The sequence below is a fragment of the Alexandromys fortis genome, unplaced genomic scaffold (genome assembly GCF_014885135.2).
Source record: "Alexandromys fortis isolate MF-2015 unplaced genomic scaffold, M_Fortis_MF-2015_v1.1 scaffold_97, whole genome shotgun sequence".
Taxonomy (NCBI): domain Eukaryota; kingdom Metazoa; phylum Chordata; class Mammalia; order Rodentia; family Cricetidae; genus Alexandromys; species Alexandromys fortis.
This window is the reverse complement of record NW_026067981.1, coordinates 2,711,600-2,730,271: the sequence shown is the minus strand read 5'-3', so window position 1 is coordinate 2,730,271 and position 18,672 is coordinate 2,711,600. Positions and strand designations below refer to the sequence as shown.

At 41.8% G+C, this 18,672-nt stretch overlaps 1 protein-coding gene across 2 annotated transcripts; it reads left to right on the top strand.

Moving 5' to 3' along the window:
- Nucleotides 1-24: 24 nt before the first annotated feature.
- Blzf1 (basic leucine zipper nuclear factor 1) lies at nucleotides 25-18,164 on the top strand. 2 transcript variants are annotated; one of them, XM_050158268.1, is made up of 8 exons: nucleotides 48-155; nucleotides 813-881; nucleotides 2,837-2,974; nucleotides 7,965-8,401; nucleotides 9,900-10,099; nucleotides 11,658-11,786; nucleotides 14,235-14,454; nucleotides 16,713-18,164. In XM_050158268.1, exons 4-8 carry the CDS (start codon nucleotides 8,006-8,008, stop codon nucleotides 16,896-16,898), a joined length of 1,131 nt encoding a protein of 376 aa, XP_050014225.1. In that variant the 5' UTR covers nucleotides 48-155; nucleotides 813-881; nucleotides 2,837-2,974; nucleotides 7,965-8,005; the 3' UTR covers nucleotides 16,899-18,164. The 2 variants fall into 2 exon arrangements, with proteins under 2 accessions (XP_050014224.1, XP_050014225.1); XM_050158267.1 differs by lacking the exon at nucleotides 2,837-2,974 and having other exon boundaries at nucleotides 25-155.
- The last annotated feature ends 508 nt before the right edge of the window (nucleotides 18,165-18,672 follow it).

The window sequence follows — 18,672 nt, the reverse complement described above, 5'->3', positions numbered from 1 at the left end:
GGAACCCTGAGTCATAGGAAGTGATCAGAGGGAGCCAGTAGCTAGGTGTCCGGGAGGCCTGGGCGGGTCGGCTTCCGAATGCCAGAGTTTACAAGTTAGCCGGCTGCTGAGGGAGGAGAGCCTGTTCGGGGAACACTGAAATAAGAGCATCCGAGGTAAATCCTGGAGCCGGCCTCTGTGACAGGCGCGGTGGGGAGAAGGTCCGGGTTGGAGCTCGGCGGCCAATCGTTTGGGATTTAAAGATTGTCCTGGGAAGGTTTCTTCTGACCGGGACAAAGTTGGGGTCCTCCTCCTCCTCGGGAATGAGGCTGACAGTCTTGATGCTTCCACCCCGTCCCCTTTTAAACTCAGCACCCCTGCTTCCCGACACCCGGTATTTCTAGACAGCGACACTCGCCGTCCTGCCTCGCGTCTTCCCAGCGAAGTTTCTGACACTTTTGATCTAGGTTTGCTCTACGGTAGAGTCTTGGGATACGTTTTCAGAGCAAGGATTTGTGATATTCAGGAAGTTAGACAGTGTACTGAGTCGTATGTAATACTGGGAACACTCAGCTTTGCGGACGTGTGTTGAAGCCACTTGTCACCCACTCTATGGTCTAGATGCTAAAGAATAATATGTAAGCATATACCTGATTTCCCAGTATTTCCTAGATAGATAGTACTGCCTGTCAAAAGGAGATAATGAAGAACGGCTCCGTTTCTAAATGTGTGGGCACTGAAGGCAGAAACAATTAAAATATGACTGTTAAAGTAGAGGCACTCATCAAATATATTGGTATTGCTTTAATTCTTTAATATGTATCCATTTCTAGGACAGTCTTGGAGTGCATTTTCGTTAGTTACGGGGAAAATGGCTGCCCTTAAAAGCTTGGAAACCAAAGGTAAGTGTTCCTGTTTTTGACAATAATTGGTTTGGTTTGGGGTTTTGGTTTGGGGGGTTTTATTTGGGAGAGGGCAGGGGTGTTCAAAACAGGGTTTTTCAGTGTAGCCCTGGCCATCCTGGAACTCGATGACTTCCAACACACAGGTATCCACATGCCCCTCCCAAGTGCTGGATTAAAGACGTGTCAGCCTTTTGGGGATTCTCTAGACAGGTGACTAAGTGGCATAGAGTCCCTGAGAATTATTTGTGTTTCAGATCTCTTCATGGCAGAGATAGTGGATCCTAACTAGTTTTATCTTAGTTATTTACAAAGATAATGTTCCCAAAACTGGCTACACAGAGGCTAGGACTTTAACATAATGAAAATCCGGGGTCCTGTTCTCCCCATTGTGCCCGGTGTATACAGCAGTCACTTTCCAGACCCACTTCACTTTGCGTCTCTGTAACATGTAATGTGTCACTGATCGTTCTGTCTCTTTTGAAATTCTTCCATGACTTCCATGATGTCACTTTTATTTTTGGCATACATTGTAGCTCTTCGCTGTCTAGTATAGTAACCATATCTCTGGATGTTTGGAGTTAAATTAACATTTTTAATTACGAACTAGCTAGAGACCAAGCTGCTCCATAGCAAACTGCCCGTTCATCGTTACTTCTCTAGCAGTGAAGCAGATCCTTCTCCAGGGCTGCTCTGGTGGTGTCTTGTTTCCTTTTCAGTCTCCGCTCTGTTTGAGCTCTTAAATCTCTTTTTAAAATTTATATATATGAGTGTTTTGTCATATGTACGTGTGTGCACCACAGGTATACGTGGTACATACAGAGCTTAAAAGAGGGCATCAGATCCACTGGGACTAGAGTTACAGATTATGGTAAGCCATCTGTGGATGCTGAAAACCAAACCCCAATCTTTAGAAAGAGCAACAGGTGTCCTTAACCACTGAGCCATCTCACCAACCCCCAATATCAATATTTTTAAACCTTCTGCCTCCTACTCTCAGAGCCTCAGTGGCTGATTAGTTATAGAAACAGTTTACAAATCTGTCACTATCTTAGATCACATTTCTTATAATTCAGACTCTATAGTCCTTTATCATTTATGTAGAGGCCAGAGTCAATGCGTATCCCGTGGGTATCCTGGGTTCTGCCAGCAACAGGTCTCCAGAAGGGAACTTTGTAGGACACAGTTTCTAGCTGCACTCTTCTCTTTCAAAGGAGACAGGAGGCACAGATCATGCTAATTGATAACTGCATCTACTTTGTCGGGACACAACGGACTGCATTGCTGGAAGAGTTGTGTAGCGTTAGAATAAGCAGGTGGAAGACTGTGGAAGTTATAGCCTGGGAATGAATGGCAATAGGAACAATTCAACAATGGCCATTGTGAAAGCAACTAAGACACTTGGCCAAAAGCAAAACTAAAGACAGTATTATGATCACTTATTAAAACCGTGCCATGAAAGGCTCCTGGGTAATGAAGTTGTTTTTGTTGTTTGTAATGAGGATTAAAGTTAAAAGCATTGTTATATCATTTCATTTTATCTTGATTATATAGTAAGGCAGGTAAACATCGCTTTGGTCTGTTCTTACGATAATTTAACTGCTGTCAGTGAAGAAAGATGTTTGTGCTACATGGCCCGAGAAAAAGAATACCCATATTTGATGTTGCCAGTCGTCTACATTTCCTTTCACTGCCCCAGGAGAGAAGTGCGATTGCATGGTGAACCAGCAGAGCTTTCTCTGAAACGGGGCCAGCACTGCCATTGTAGGACGGGTGGGCCAGCACTGCTAGGGCTCATCTCAAAGGCAAACCTAAAATAAAGAGTTTAATTAAACAGTAAGAGTATAGATTTTCTACATTTAAACTGTAACTATTACACTTAGTTTTTTTAGCCAGATCGTAAGATGTTTAAATGGTTTCAAGTCCTAAAGTGTTATCTGATTTTAACTCTATAGTGTCGTACAGATTGGGTGAAAGTGAGTCTATGAGCAATTGAGTTTGGAAATGCCCGGTTGAATTGGTTATACCAGCACCTCTCAGTGCTGTTAGAGCACCGCTGTGTACTGGGAAACTCCAGAGGACGTATATAACATGTAAGTGCACACACAGATTTGACCAGAGCCAGTAGAGGTAAGGTCTGGATATCACCTTCATACACGTTAAGCTGATTGTCCATAGCATGTTTCTCTAACGTAATAAGTAAACTTTACTAGGTAATAATGGTGACATTTTAAAAAACATGGCCTGGTAGTCCAGGCTTGTAATTCCATCTACGTGGGAGACTGAGACAGGAGGATCACGAAGTCCAACCTTCTTTGAGGTACATCATCAGTGCAAGGCTATCCTGAGCAAGCTAGTGAGAGCCTGTCTCAAAAAAAAAAAAAATGTAAAATGAGGGTTGTGATACAGCTCTGTGGTAGATTGCTTGCTTGCCATACACTAAGACCTGGCTTCAATCCCAGCTGCCCCCACCCCACCTCCCAGAAAAGAATATTGTCTTAAAATTTACCAAGCGACATCCCCAATTTAACTGTTTCATTGTTTAATTTATGTGTGTTTTAGAGAGTTTGTCAAACTAGAATATAGTGGGACTAAGAATTGATTTAATTTAGAGGAAAAAAAACGAGTTGTTCTTAAAAGTTTTTCTTAGTTTAAATAAAGTTAGGTATGTGGTGATGGATTAATAAATTTCATTAACTAAGCACTTACTTTTCTTTTTCATGCCAAGTACATTTTGTTGGCTGGTGAGTGAGCGGGTAGGAGGAAGCTGTAACTAAAGTAGCTCCCAATAGTCTAGTTTGAAAAGAAACAGATTTTTCTGAATCCTATAGTGCTTACAGCATTCTTCAAGCTCCAAGAGACAGAAAGAGGGGGAAGTTTGTGCCTGAACTAAGGTGGTAGGTACCACAGACGGCCATTGTCTTGGCTCAGGAGTTTAGGGTTCTTTCGTGCCCAGTCATGTGACTTGAAGTACTCTCCTCATAGAGTTACACTGTCATTAATAAGGAAAGTGTTTGTTCACTTTAAACCATGCTCTTCTCCTTCCATAATCTGAAACAATTGATAAACCGTGGCCTTCAGACCCCTTGACAAAGTTTGCAGTCAGTTTAATGATTATAAGCAGTAACGGAATCCCATGTAAATCAGTTATTATCCTGGGTAAAAACAAATTCTATATCTCTCATTACCTACTTAACCAAAGTTTCTTTCATCATTAAAAATGATTTGTCTTGCCTTCTCAGATAAGTACCTAGAGATTGTCTTCAGTTTTACCGCAACCTCCCAAAAGCCTAAAGTAGTTCCTCTCTGCCTTTTACTGCAGAAGTTTGCCAGTGCCCATATAGAATGTTGGACTGGTGATTTTGCTGTTTCTTCGCGTTTCATCAGCCCATGGGAAAGCCGGGATGAAAAGGCCATGAACCTTGGTCTGTTTAAACTGATCAGTGCCCGAGCACAGGTGTAAGGGAGGAGTAACAGGGATGCCGATTGCTTCCCTTCAGGGGATGCAGGGCAAGGACTGAGACTCTGCTGTAGTCATCATAATTCCCAGTCACAGAGCTGCTGCCATAGGTCTTCGTTTGGGAACTTGAAGGATGTAATTATTCATGGCTGTGTCCTGCAGGGCCTAGTACATATGTAATAAAGGTTTCTATGTGTGTCACTGGGAAAGACAGAATGGTAAGGAAGTGCCAGGCCCTGGCTCTGCCTGCCCAGATGCATGCTGACTAGACCTGATGAGTGGTTTCTCAAGCCTTGAGTCCTTCGGTAAGCAGAACAGCGGGAAGAGGAAATTGGAATTGAAAGTTGGTTGAACTTCTTCACTAGAATTTTTCATGTTTTGTTTGAAAAGAATTATCTGTCAAATACACATTGTTTTTTCTTTGCCTTTTAACAGCTTTTGTGGTTTGTCCTTGAATCTCTATTGTTTGGAGTTCCTGGACTTTAATTTTTCCTTCACATAACGATGTTTAAACTCTTAGATCATGTATGTTATGACTTGCCTAGGAATCCATTTTGACTTGAACCATAACCAAAGTATAACACCTACATCTTAGTGAGCTGGAATGATGTGACTTTAGTGACGAATTTGTTATTGTTCTTGCTAATTTATAGTTAATACCTGATTCTGTGTTCTTAAATGTCAGAAACAAGACAGTTAACAAAATGAAATAGATTAGATAAAATTAGACAAACCTCAAACCACATTTTAAGAATATGAAAACAAGTCAACCATGGTGCTGTACCAAGAGGTGGAGGTAGGAAGAACTCCAGGTCGAGGTTGGCCTGGGCTACATATTAGCTTCGGAACCAGCTTACGCTGCACAGTAAGGCCCTGTCTCCACTCATCCTCCATCAGGACTGGGTCTTTACCTTGAAAGGGTTTGTGTGCATTCTCCTTGTAACGTGCTACTCTCTCCCAGCTGGCTCTAACACCAAACCCTGGCCTCTCTCTCTAAAGTCTTCCTTTGTTTATCACATCAAAAATTAGTCTCAAAGCCACAAGCGTGTTTCAGTTTGTGTCACATATTGAAATAACATGATTTTATCCTGATACAGAATATTTTGTGAGCTAGAATACAGTTTACACCCCCAAATGCCTTCCTACCTTCTATTTGAAATAATTCAAGTCCAGTATATTGATGCATACCAAGTAGAATGACAACCAATCTGTGAAATGAAATGTCTTATAATCCAGTGTTGTTGGGGAATAATATTTTAAGGTGTGTTGCTTTTGTTTATGCTGCATTTGTTTAACTCTGTGAAGCTGTGATTCTTTCTTTGCCTGTCTAAATCACCTGATGATCCAATAAAGTACTGGATGGCCAATATCAAGGCAGGAACAAGGCAGGGCTGTGAGACAGAGAGTATTAACAGAAGGAGAAACGAGGAAGAGGAGGAGGAAAAGAATAAGGAGAAGAGGGTGTCAGGGGCCAGCCACCCAGCTGCACAGCAAGCCACGGAGAAAGAAGTAAAGAGGCACACAGAAATAGAGAAAGATAGAAGTCCAGAGGGAAAAGGTAATCGGGATAATTTAAGAAAAACTGGAAAGAAACAGAAGCTAAGCTAAGGCCGGGCACTCATAACTAAGAATAAGCTTCTGTGTGTGATTTATGTGGGAGCTGGGTGGTGGGCCCCTCAAAAAGCCAAAAGATTAAAACATCACACAACATTCCAGTGGTGTAATTTTAACACTAGCATAAGAGAATGAAAGTCAGAATTACGTTTTATGATAATTCCTTCTCCCCATTATCAATAGCCAAAGTTTATTAGATTTCATAAAAGAATGATAATAACAAAATAAAAGGACATTTAATGAGTGTTTACTCTGTCCACTGCAGTTCCCAACACTCTACTTGTATTCCAAAATGTGTTGTTGTAAGTGTTAGGTTTTGAATATGCAAAACCCAAGCAAATCTAAAGACACAAAACAATAGACCTGCTGATTAGTGAAGTGAGTTTGAAAGGCTGTTTAACAATACAGATCTTCAAACCCGTAAGTCCTGTGCTTATGTATTTATTTCTTCTTCTATTTTTTTTTTCGGTGGCAGGGAGGCTTTAGTTTGTGCTGCTGGGGCTGTAGCCCAAATCTCATGGTGCTACCACTGCTTTTTAATTTCTTTTTCTTTCTGTGTGAGACAGGCCCTTACTCTCTGCCTTAGCTGCCTTCTCAAACTTACTGTCCTTGCCTCAGATGCCCAATTATAAGCATACACCATTATACCCAACTGGAAGTTTATTTTTAAAAAAAATTCACAAGTTGTGCAGTCGGAAAACTGTTCATTAATACATCATTTTTATTAAGCGTGTGCTCTACCACTAAGTCCCAGCACCCATGTACCCATGTTATTGTGTGTGTGTGTGTTCTCTATTTTCTATATTAGATAGCATCCTAAGGACAGTGGTCCACACTGTCTCACAAACTATTTGGCCTTTATTATTTGCCCGGTATTGTGTTTGTTGTGTGTAACCTCTTACAGTTAATCATCATAACCATTGCTACTGACTAGTCTGTTTACTGTACATTGTGAATTCATCGTCATTCATGTGTCTATTGAATAGAACATTCAAGGCGTTTTACTAGGGCTATAATACATGTAAAATCAATTGAAAACCACACAGGACATATGATGCCAGAAAGATAATGTGAATGTCATAAAAGTGAGGTTTAGGGGAGTTAGTTTCAAACACATGTACCTATTACTCATCTCTGTGGTTATAGTTAACACAGTACATAGGGCTTGACCTTATTACATTCCTGCTCAGCACCGCTCTATGGCCTGGCTGTTCCTATTTCCATTTCGTATATTTCAATGTAGAAATCAATAGAAGAAAGTTATTTTTCTAGCATTATTTGGTAGCCAGAAACAAATTCTCTTGGATTTTCTGCTAAGAAAAAAGCCATTTACTTAGAAACTTGAAGCATGTAAGTCTTCTTCATCTTTGTTGGCACATGATGTTTTAGAAATTGCTCTAGAATTTTTCCCTTCCTTCTAAAGTATCTGGTGTTGATACTTTAGAACAGAGGGCAAAGCAATGTTGTTTGGCAAGACTTCTCGTGGGGGAGATGCACCCACCCACCTACTCCCTCCAGATAGGGAGCCCACAACAGACCAAAGAGCGGACACCACCACAGTCCATCTAGGGAACCAGTGAGTTTTATTAGGCTTACTTCCAGGAGCGGAAATGCCTCGAAGACAGCTACATCACCGGAGCCCAGGCTGAGCCTGTAGGCCGCTCAGCAGGTTGGAGAGAGTGCTTTCCAGGTGTCTCGGTTGTTGTAAGCCTCCTCCAGGCAGCCTGGCTGGTCTTCTGCTTCTTCTAGGCCGCTTGTCTCCTCTCTGGTCGTGGCTCTTCTAATAGGGACTCTGGTCAACCTTTATCATTTACTATAGGAATGGAGGGGCCTAGTGAATCTGGTCATTTTCAGGGACTTGCTGGAGCTGTTTGCCTGCTGGCTTATGAAGCCTTCCTGTAGAAGGGAGTGTTTCAGTTGGGGAGGAAACTACTGCATTGTATAACATGTAGTTTTGGCGTTTTCTTATTTCTTTTGGTAAATTGTCCTTGGCTTGATTTCTTCCTTAGGCATCCTTACTTCGACCCCAATCCGAGGAGCAGGAGATGGAATGGAAACGGAGGAGCCCCCTAAGTCTGTTGAAGTCACCTCTGAAGTCCAGCCCATAAATCAACATGTCCTTCAGAGTCCTCGTAAGAAAGTCCCCTCAGACAGCCCAGGAGTCCTTCAGCTCGGAAAGATTCTCACTGAAAAAGCAGTGGAAGTTGAAGCTGTGAGGATATTTGTTCCCAAAGCTGCCATCACTCATGATATCCCCACCAAAAATGCAAAGCTTAAGTCTCTAGGCTCTCACCGAGAAGAACTCCACCCTCAGCCAGAGGTAGCCCCAGACCCCAGGAAGGAACTCTCAGAGGCAAAGAAGATTATAGAAAAGCTCAAGAGTTCTGAGAGGAGGCTACTTCAGGACAAAGAAGGCCTTTCCAACCAGCTCCGGGTGCAGACGGAGGTAAGCAGAGCCCGCAGCGGCGGTGAGCTCTGATCTTTACCTCTGAACCTTTTAGTCCCCTGCTAGAAAACTGCGTTTTCTCAGAGATGTCATTGATCGTGGGTTGTCACTTCTCTAAAGTGCTTCCTCTTTTAATTTCTCGTTCTGCCATAGGGCCTCTAGAAAGAGTTTCCGTGGGGAACTCAGACTCTAAGCATGGTGCAAGTGGAGGTGCGAGGAGCTTTAGCCAAGACCACCTCTAAGTTATAAAAGTAGGTTACGTTCATAAACTGACCGAGTCGGTCTTTGCCACTGACAAAGTAGCAGCCCTTGTTTGAAGAATTCATCCCACGTATTTTTGCCTGATACTTGGGGGTGTGTGAAATAAGTTACTGTGTATTCATTAGAAATTAATAAGAATCTATAGCATTCAGTTGTGTAACTTTATCCTTTGAAGCTTAGTAAAATTGCCTTTTCCTTCTCTTGTTTCTCTGTTAAACTTTACATTTTTATATTTGTGTGTGTGTGTGTGCGTGTGTGTATGTGCACGCACACTGTAGAGGGAGGGTTGCATTTCACTTCAGAAGTGTGGAGGTCAGAAGAACTTTGTGGAACCCACCTGGGTTCGCAGGATTCAACTCAGATCAGGTTGCTAGGCCTTCATAGAGAGCGCTCTACCCCCTGAGCCATCTCACTAGCCCAAGACTACATCTTTTTGATAGTGTATAACACACAGTGATTAGTGGTTCTTATCCAAATGTAATTTATATTTAAATAATTTTTACTTATATTTAATATATTTAGCTAATTTCTAAGTACAAAATGGTATATATTTGTAAACATTTTAGGAGATTCAGAAAGAAGGGGCTGGGAGATGGCTTAGTGGTTAAGAATGACTGTGCAATGCAAGCATGGGGACCTGAGTTCAAATCCTCAGCACCCATGTGAAAAGTCTGGCATAGCCATGCATAACTGTAACATCAGTGCTGGGGTTTTGGGGTCTGGGGAAGAAACAGGATTCATACACACACACACACACACACACACACACACACACACACACACACACACCATTTTTAAGAGAGTAAAAAGAAAATTCAGAGACAATAAAAATGGTAACACCTATAATAACACTCTCCAGATTTAACTGCATAACTATCAATATAGTTTTATTTTGTCTTATTTCTGGTATTTTTCTTCTCTTAATTTTCTCCTTTTATTGAAAATAGATTTTTTTCACATAATATATCCTGATTATGGTTTCCCCTCCCTCTACTCCTCCAAGTTCCTCTTCTGGTCCTCTCCCCTCCCAGCATTTGGTATTCACCCTTTTCTGTCTCATTAAAAAAACAAACAGGCTTCTAAGGAATAAAAGAGTAAAATATAAGACAAAAACCAACACAATGGAATAGGCTCCAAAGGACACAGACATAGATTCTCTGTCATAAGTTTTGTTACAATCAAGTCAGTGACATTTCTTAAACTTATCCATCGTCTGGGTTGTCTTCTTTCGTCCTAGATAAACCGCGAGTTAAAGAAGTTGCTGGTGGCTTCTGTTGGAGATGACCCGCAGTATCACTTTGAACGTCTAGCCCGGGAGAAGAACCAGCTCATCTTAGAAAACGAAGCCCTAGGTCGAAATACAGCCCAGCTTTCCGAACAGTTGGAACGGATGTCAATACAGTGCGATGTGTGGAGAAGCAAGTTCCTCGCAAGCAGGTGTTGTCCCGTCGTAAACACTGTTTCCTTCCTATTGCTTGTTCTCTCGCTCTTCTGACTCACAACAAACTAATAGTGAAAATTTCAGACTTAAGATTGTCGGAGCGTTTCCTACATTATTAACATGTGGCACTTCCCTTCTGGGGGGCCACAGTCTCTTGTTCCCCTTCGTTCAAAAACTCACTACAGTAAACAGAACACAGCCATAAAATCCAATGTGGAAATATCTCAGTCACAAAAGGCAGATGTAGACCCTTCCCCTCCTGCCTGGAGAAAGCAACCTTGTTCCCACTTCCACCCAGTGTGCTCTCTTCTCGTAGCTCTTCTGTCCACCTATAGAGCTTCTCAGCTTCTTTCTCCCCAAATATAAACAGAAAACTGAGCTGGGTGGTGGTGGCCTACGCCTTTAATCCCAGCACTTGGGAGGCAGAGCAGGTGGATCTCTCTGTGAGTTCAAGGCCAGTCTGGTCTACAAGAGCTAGTTCCGGGACAGGTTCCAAAAACTTGTGAACCCCTGTCTGGTATAGGGGGAGAGGGGAGAAAACTGTTTCATTTCATGGCATATCTGATGAGACAACTCTGACACACGTAAAAAGCTACATAGTCCAGGCCTCTGAACACACTGGCCCATGGGAAACTCTGCTGTGCATCTTGGGTTCACACTCCATCACTGAGGGAAGTCGGGGCAGGAAGTCAGTGCTGTCGAGGCATGGTGCCTATTGACTTGCTCCTATTGGCCTGATTTCTTATACCACCGTGGACCACCTGGCACCGCCCACAGTAGGTATCAATCTAGGAAATGCTCCCACAGGCTTGCTTACAGTCTTACAGAACAGTCTTCTCAATTGTGGTTCCCTCCCTCAGATTGACAGTAAACTACCCAGAATACCGTGCGCAGCGGCAGAACTTCATGTGTTTAATAACTGCTGATTAAAATAAATCATTTGGAGATTTCTCTCAAAGCTCCAAAGGCCTCCAAGTTGTTCTTTAAGAACTTGTTAAGTTCTTAAAACAAGGTATAGAAATTGTAATAAAGTTTTCCTTCTAGTGAAAACATTCCATATTTTTATTTTTTAACACATTCATGTGAAAATATATTTAAATTATTTGTTGGAAAAATAAGAAACTTTATTAGCTGTGTAAAAACAAAATGAGCCTGCTTGGCAGAGGGAAGACTACATTGTTTTTTAGAAAGTTTCAGAATTTTTCCAAAAGTACAACTGAGTAGTGAGAGAAATCATTCATTTACTTTCTCTTTTCATTTCAGTTCTTTATAGTTAGAAGCATGCATCTAATCATCTTAAACTGATCAATTTGAGCAGCCTTGGTGTAAGTTCAAGTCTCTATGTAAAAAATTAGGTACTCTTCCATCATTTTAAAATATTTCAGCTGACCCCGCAGCAGACGCTCTCGTATTAAAATGCTAGAGGGGCGGACAGTGTGAACTTGCTAACCCTGGTGCTGGCTGTGGGAACTGGAATCACGGGGTAGTAGTAGATGAGCCGCTGTGTGCTGTGGTGCTGTGGGAGAACTGTGTGTGAGATTTGCTCTTTTTCAGGGTAATGGCGGACGAATTAACGAACTTCAGAGTAGTTTTACAGCGTCAGAACCGAGACGCCCACAGCGCCATCCAGGATCTCCTGAGTGAACGGGAGCAGTTTCGCCAGGAAATGGTCTCTACCCACAAGTACGGCCCTTGTTCGCGTTCCGAACTCTCCTGTCCTCTCCCGCAGGTTTCACTGTCCTCAAAGGTTCCGTTAGATTGTTTGTTCCAGTGTGGCCCCATCCTTTAACGTATTGACTGTACTGTAAGTCACACCCTAAAATAGATGCCCCGAAAGGAAACAGCCCTAAAACAGAAAAGCCGGAGCTGCAGCTTACATTCCTAATAGGGAAAAGAATTATTAGATCTGGGAGTGACAGTGTTTCTGCTTTCAAAAGCAGTTCCTGCTATGGTCATGGTGGCTTTGTGTAGTGTGGTAGAAGCCAAGTGACACACCCGTGTCTCCCAGAGGAGAGCTTTTGAGTCTTTTTGCAGTATTGGAACATGTCTGCATATCTTCACATTCCAGAATAAGCTGAAATTTAAAATAATAATAATAATAAACATTTGGGCAGTGTTCTTTAAAAGGTCTTTGTGCCCTTATGTAATTGAATAATTCTCAATCAGCTATATGGGAAACTAAAAGAATAAAGTAAAACATATCAAAGTGTGGCAGTTTGCGAGAGGCACTCAAGGCAGTGTTTCCAGGGAAGTGCTTGTTTCAGGCTGACTGTGATGGGGCGTACCTATAATCCCGTCACTCAGGAGGCTGAGGCAGAAATTCCTGAATTCCAAGCCAGTCTGGGCTATGGAGTAAGATCCTGTCTTTAAAGATAAAAAGGGAGGTTTATTTGGGGAAATAAGAAAAGTGTCCTTAGTAATTTACTACTCCAAGAAATACAAAAAGCAAATTAAACCCAAATTAAGCAGAAGTTAGTGCTAATGATAGCTAAAACAAAAGTTTGATGAAACTTTTTTTAAAAAAGATAAAAACTTAAGAAATGTCCAGAAGAAATGCCCAGTCCTGAAGTGGCAGTCACGGAGCCTGCATGGGTCTGTGCTAGGTCCTCCGCATGTGTGCTGCGGTTGTGTAGCTTGGGGCTTTTGTGGGACCATTAGCAGTAGTGGGTGTGTCTTTGACTCTTTGGCCTGCTCTTGAACCCTTTTCCTCCTACTGGGCTGCCTCGTCCATCTTTGATAGGAGGTTTGTGCCGAGTCTTACCTCATCTTGTTATGCATATCTGGTTGATATCTCTGGGAAGCCTGCTCTTTTCTGAAGGGAAATGGGGGCTCACTAGATCTGGGAGGTGATGGTGGTGGAACTGAGAGGAGCTGGGGGAGTGGGAGGCTGCGGTCAGATTGTATAAGAGAAGAATAAATAAATGAGACAAAAAAGTTCTATCCCGTCCACTGAGGAAAGAGGGCACGTTAAGTGTTGGGAATGAAGGACTGCACGCAATAGATTGAGTAGACATGGCAAAGATAATAGGGGAGTGTTATTGATATCTCTAGCCAGTTAAGTCAGTGGTTTAGATAGCTTAAGACATATTTCCAAAGTTTACTTGAAAACAGGTATGGGAGGGCTGGGGATGGTTCAGCGGTTAAGAGTGTGTGCTACACTTGCATAGGACCTGAGTTTAGTTCTCAGCACCATGTTGGGCAGCTTATAACTCCTGGTAACTTCTGGGTTCTCTAGGAACCTGCGCTTATGTACACACACCCAACACACACACAAAATTTTAAATTAAATCATAAAAATAACAGACATATAAGTTAACCAGCCCTGGCCAATTAAAACAGTTGAGCTTGTAGTTAAAAACTGAAGGAAGGAAATTCTAGCCTAGATGGATCCACTGAGTGCTAATAAACTTCTAATGAAAAAAGAAGCACAGTTGTACACAAGTTCTTCTAGAGCATAGATGGAAAGAGAACAATTTCCAAATCATTTTGGGGGGGTGAGCATTATGAAAATAAGCTAGTGACATAAACAAAAGCCTGTAGACTTTCTACCTTTAATGGACATAGATGTAAAAATCTTCATAGTGCCATGCAGTGGTGGTACACATCTTTAATCCCAGCACTTGGGAGGCAGAGGCAGGCAGATCTCAGTGAGTTTGAGATCAGCCCGGTCTACAGAGCAAGTTCCAGGACAGCTGGTACTGTTACACAGAGGAACCCTGTCTTGAATAGCCGATAGATAGATAGATAGATAGATAGATAGATAGATAGATAGATAGATAGATAGATAAAGATAAAAATCCTTATTGAATGTTAGTGGACCAAATCTGACAATATAGAAAATACATTGCAATAAGATCACAAATATAGTTAACTCCAGATTTTGGAGACTGACTAGCATCCATATACAACAAGCAAATATGACTACATTAAACTATGCTACTTATTGTCATGATTTCCAGGCAACAATGTGGTAATAGATTAGCAAGTGTCTTCTGTCCTATGACCTATGTGACCAGACAGCATGAGGCTTGCACTCAGTGACTTCTGAAATACATCGCTCACTTATTTCCTCTTACTGGCTTTTAGATTTTGTCTTCGTTAGTGGTCATTGCTCACGTGTGTTCTGTGCAGGTTTTTGGAGGAGCTCTTGGTCTCCTTGCAGTGGGGAAGAGAGCAGACGCACACCCCTAACACACAGCCCCACAGCACAGCAGGGCTGGCACTTGCGAACCACAAGTTGGCTGAAGCCCTGCACGCTCATCTTCTGGGAAATGTTGGCACTAGCAATCAAAAGAAGATTCCAGCAGCAGTAGAATTCGTCAGTACCCCGGCTGAGAAAATGGCAGAAAAGGTAACAAGTTTTCTCTTCCTTGAGCTGTGGAATGTGTTCTAAGCTCTGAGATTTTATTGATCTCTTCCTGAAAGCTCCTTGTTGTGCTGGCTTGGCCTTGTGAGCTGTGAAATGTGGAGCCTCACTGTGTTTCTCGTGTTAATAGGCATGTGATCTTATTGCAGATTCCTCCTTGACCCTTCAATTTCATGATGTCACTACTCTATTCTAGGGAGAAAACCACCTTCCCATCGCAGCCAGGAGTCTTAGGAAATGCATACATATATGTACTCACATGTAACTTACCCTGCCTCTAGGCCGTCCAGCCTCTGTTCTTCCAAATGTCAACAGTCATCAGACAGCTCCCCTTCTTGCCTCCCGGACTGAATTCTCTCCTGGAGTATAGAAGACGTAGCATAATCTTTCCATCCTTCTTCTCGGGCCGCTTCCCAAGTTCCATTCACTTCTCATTTCACAGATAGACTGTTTTCCTCATGTCCCTTTCTGTGCAATGCCCTTCCACCTGCCTAAACGATTTTCTGTCACCTTTATTGTCCAAGCTTTCTGTGTATTTTGTATTCTTATCAACTATAGCTTTTGTATCATGTTGTTCTGTGTGATTCTTTCTCTGAAACTACTTAAAAGCTGGAAAGTCTGTCTTACTGTGTTTCCTCATGGGCTGGTATGATGTCGCACATAGTAGGTGCTCAACTACTTACTAAGAGGACCAGTGCCTACCAAGTAAACCACTCACAGCCTGTTTGTTCTTTCCTACTGTTTCTTTGCTGGGAGGTTATGGCACTGTGTACCCAGCTGCTGGTGAGATCTTTGAATGTAGCTGGCTTTTCCCTCGTTCACGAAACACTCCAGTTGCCCCGGTTTCTGTGACTAACCACCACCATCCTGCCTTCTCTGCTTGCTGCTTCATTGTGCAATGTTGGGTGTGCTCCAGGCTGGGTCAAGATCTGCTCGTTCTGCTTCTTTACCCTGCCGCATTCCTTCTTGTAACAAGACCAGCATCTTTTCTCCTTGAGTGCCTTCCGGTCCCATTGCTTCAGGAGCTGTCCTCTAGAGCAGAGATCAGTGCAGTAACTTCGTCTCCATTCTTCCTTCGCCTGTTTTAATGCCCACCCATTTCTTTCCGCCATGATGTGTCGCAGGATCTCTGCAAGGCTTAAAGTTCACCCCTGTCACCTTAAAGCTGAAATCTAGAAGACTTTCTGCCACATCTCTGTCTCCTATTGAATTCCCTTAGCATTTTGTTTTTCGCTTTAAAAGCCCACAATGTCATGGCATATGCCATACTTAGAAGCCATTCTTTTCCTTGCAAATATAAACTACATTACTCCTTCTGTCATTGCTTGCCATCTAACAGTTAACTAAGTTCCATAAAAATGAAAGGTTTAAAAGCTGAATTCTAAAAGTAGAGTATAGTTAACAGTAAAGTCCTAAAGCTGCATGGAAGCTCTTCCAGGATGCCAAGATGCTTCAGATGTCAGGAGCTCCAGTGTCTGGGAGATGCTGTTAACTTAGAAGAGGGAACGTCCGGGCACGGGACAGCAGGGAGGCAGGCCCACTAGCGCCTTCAGATGAGCCCCACCCTGCTGTAGCAGAGGGAGAGAGGGCCAATGGCCATGCCTGCGTCCTTTGAAACAGCTCTGCTTGTATCATGATTATTTGGGGAACTAAGAGCTGTGACCCAAGGACGTTATCCTTGTGTGTAATTGGACTTTTTTTTTTTTTTAACACAAGACCACCTGTTTTGAGTCTCAATAGAGGAAACAGAAAAAGTCAGGACCAAGGAAGAAATGAGAGAACAAAGTATTGTGAACATAGTTGTTAGCATAAAATAGTCTATATAATTTTTAAAAAGAGAAATGAAGGGTCATTTATTTTTCTGTAAGTAAAAGCAGCATTTCCACAGACGAATGGAGGTTCAATCCGCATTCTAAACAATGGAATGAGGGGGAAGAGAGGCAGTGGGTGCATTTTGGCTAAAACTGAAAATTTATATCATATAGGTATAACTCATAAAACTTCATTTTTCTGTTTTTATTCTTTCTATAGAGATCTTTGAAAGAGTATTAGTTTTGTAGTTACTAAAATAAAGGTGGTTAATGTCATAAGTAGGCATCATTGCTGAATTTACAGTGTTTTAGCATTCAGATGCTATAGCACCATAAAACAAAATGAAGCTTTATAAGTAGTTACCTACCAGTGAAACCCAAGGCCTTTACAGTACATGCTACATACGTCTGACCTGACTTTTTTTGACTTAGGTTCTACGTATTTTGGATCCAGTTACCTGTACAGAAAGCTCGCCGGACAACCCGTTTTCTGAATCCTCACCAGCCACATTACTCACTACAAAGAAAAATATTGGACGTTTCCATCCCTATACCAGATATGAAAATATAACTTTCAATTGCTGCAATCATTGTAAGGGAGAACTCATTGCTCTTTAGTGTGTAGTGTATTGGAGGTGTACTTAGTACCCAAGATTCATTATTTGGGAACTGGGATTCTTATGCTAGAAATAAAAACAATTCATCTTTATATGATATATATCCACAAAGCTATTTCATGGACTGGATTCCAGATTATTTTTCTTAAGAAATGTCTCAGGTAAAAAAAAAGTGAAGCTATGTAGATATATTTAAAGTACAAAATACTTCCCAGATAGTTCACAGTGTTTGTACTAAAAAGCTAAAAAGGATTTGGTAACTTTCTTTTAGGCCCTAAATTATTACTTTTTGTTAAATATTTTATATAAACTATAAACAGGTTTCATTTTGGTGCGTAAAACAAAATCAGGCAAACTACAGCCGTCCGTTGGATATGGCCACGTCCATCCCTTTCTTGTGGCCTGTGCTGTGAAGAAGGACGCTTAAAAGAAATCCCACACTAGCTCAGAATTGAGTATAATAGAGGGTTATTTATTTAGTGGTAGACTCAGAGATCACAATCCTCTGCCGGAGTGGAGAACAGCAACTGAATCCCACAGCCGAAAAGAGGCCGGATGCACGCTTTACATAAGCATATATAGTATAAGAGTCCACACCCAAGTGGGCGGGCAACTTAAAGGCCACTGGTGGTGGGAATTCCCACAGCAAAGCTGTGTTCCTGTACAGCAGTGGAGTTGAGTGTGGGGCTCTAGAAACCCATTCCTTCAGAGAGCGTGTTTGCTAGTGTAATGACTGAGGTACAGGAAGCATTCTCTTTGTGCACATTTTGGGTATAAAAGACGACTTTGCAAACACTGGGGTAAAGGGATAGATCTTTCTAAGCAAATATATTAGGAAAATAAAAAGGTCTTTTTGAGCTACAACAAAAGTGTTCCATGCTGTTTGTTTTTTGCAAGGTGCTCCGTCTTCTGCATGGTTGCAGATAGACAACCTACAGGAAACAGATTCCTAATAGTGACGCATAATGGCGTGTGCAGTACAACAGGAGTATCTAGTTTGTTAATATGATGGAAGATGAGTTTCTAGGGAAATGTAATGCATTAATTTTCATATATTATGTAATATATTATTATATAATGTATCATAGGATGCCCTTTTATTATTCTTTAAATGTTCACAAAAATCTATCATCAAAAAATAAAAAATCTTCAAAAGGCAAATCTGGCCAAATCAAAATATACTTTAGTGTCAAAACCTACTGTTTCTGTCTGACTCTTCTGAGCCGTATTTATAGGTTTCAATGGCAATAAACTTCTCTAGTTTCTTCTTGTGGCTAGTCCTTTTTCCTTTCAGAATAATGTACTTTGGCTTCAATCTTCATGTGGCTTTTACTATTTACATCTGGTTTGTTGCCTTTTTCTTTCTGTTTGCACAATATAAACTTCTTAGAAGAAAACGGAAATTTTTATGACATCGGACTTGACTGTGATTTCAACAACACAGAAGCACAAGAAGTGAAAAATGAATTTCACCAGAGCTTAAAACCTCCATACATTGAGGTCCATAGTAGCCCTAAGAACAGGAGGAAAAAGAACAAATTATACATCTGAGAAATGACCAGAAGATACAGAGTGCCAATTCAGCAACCAAAAACCCTTCCAGTGAGGAGTGGGCAGAGGCTGGCGATGCCTCAGTCTGTGGAGCACTACCACACAAGCTGAGAACCAGAACCCACGTCCAGATCTCCAGCACTCCCATAATACAGATGTGCATGCAGCAGTGCACATCTGTAACCCCGCACACATGGAGCAGAAACAGGTGGGTGGAGCTCACC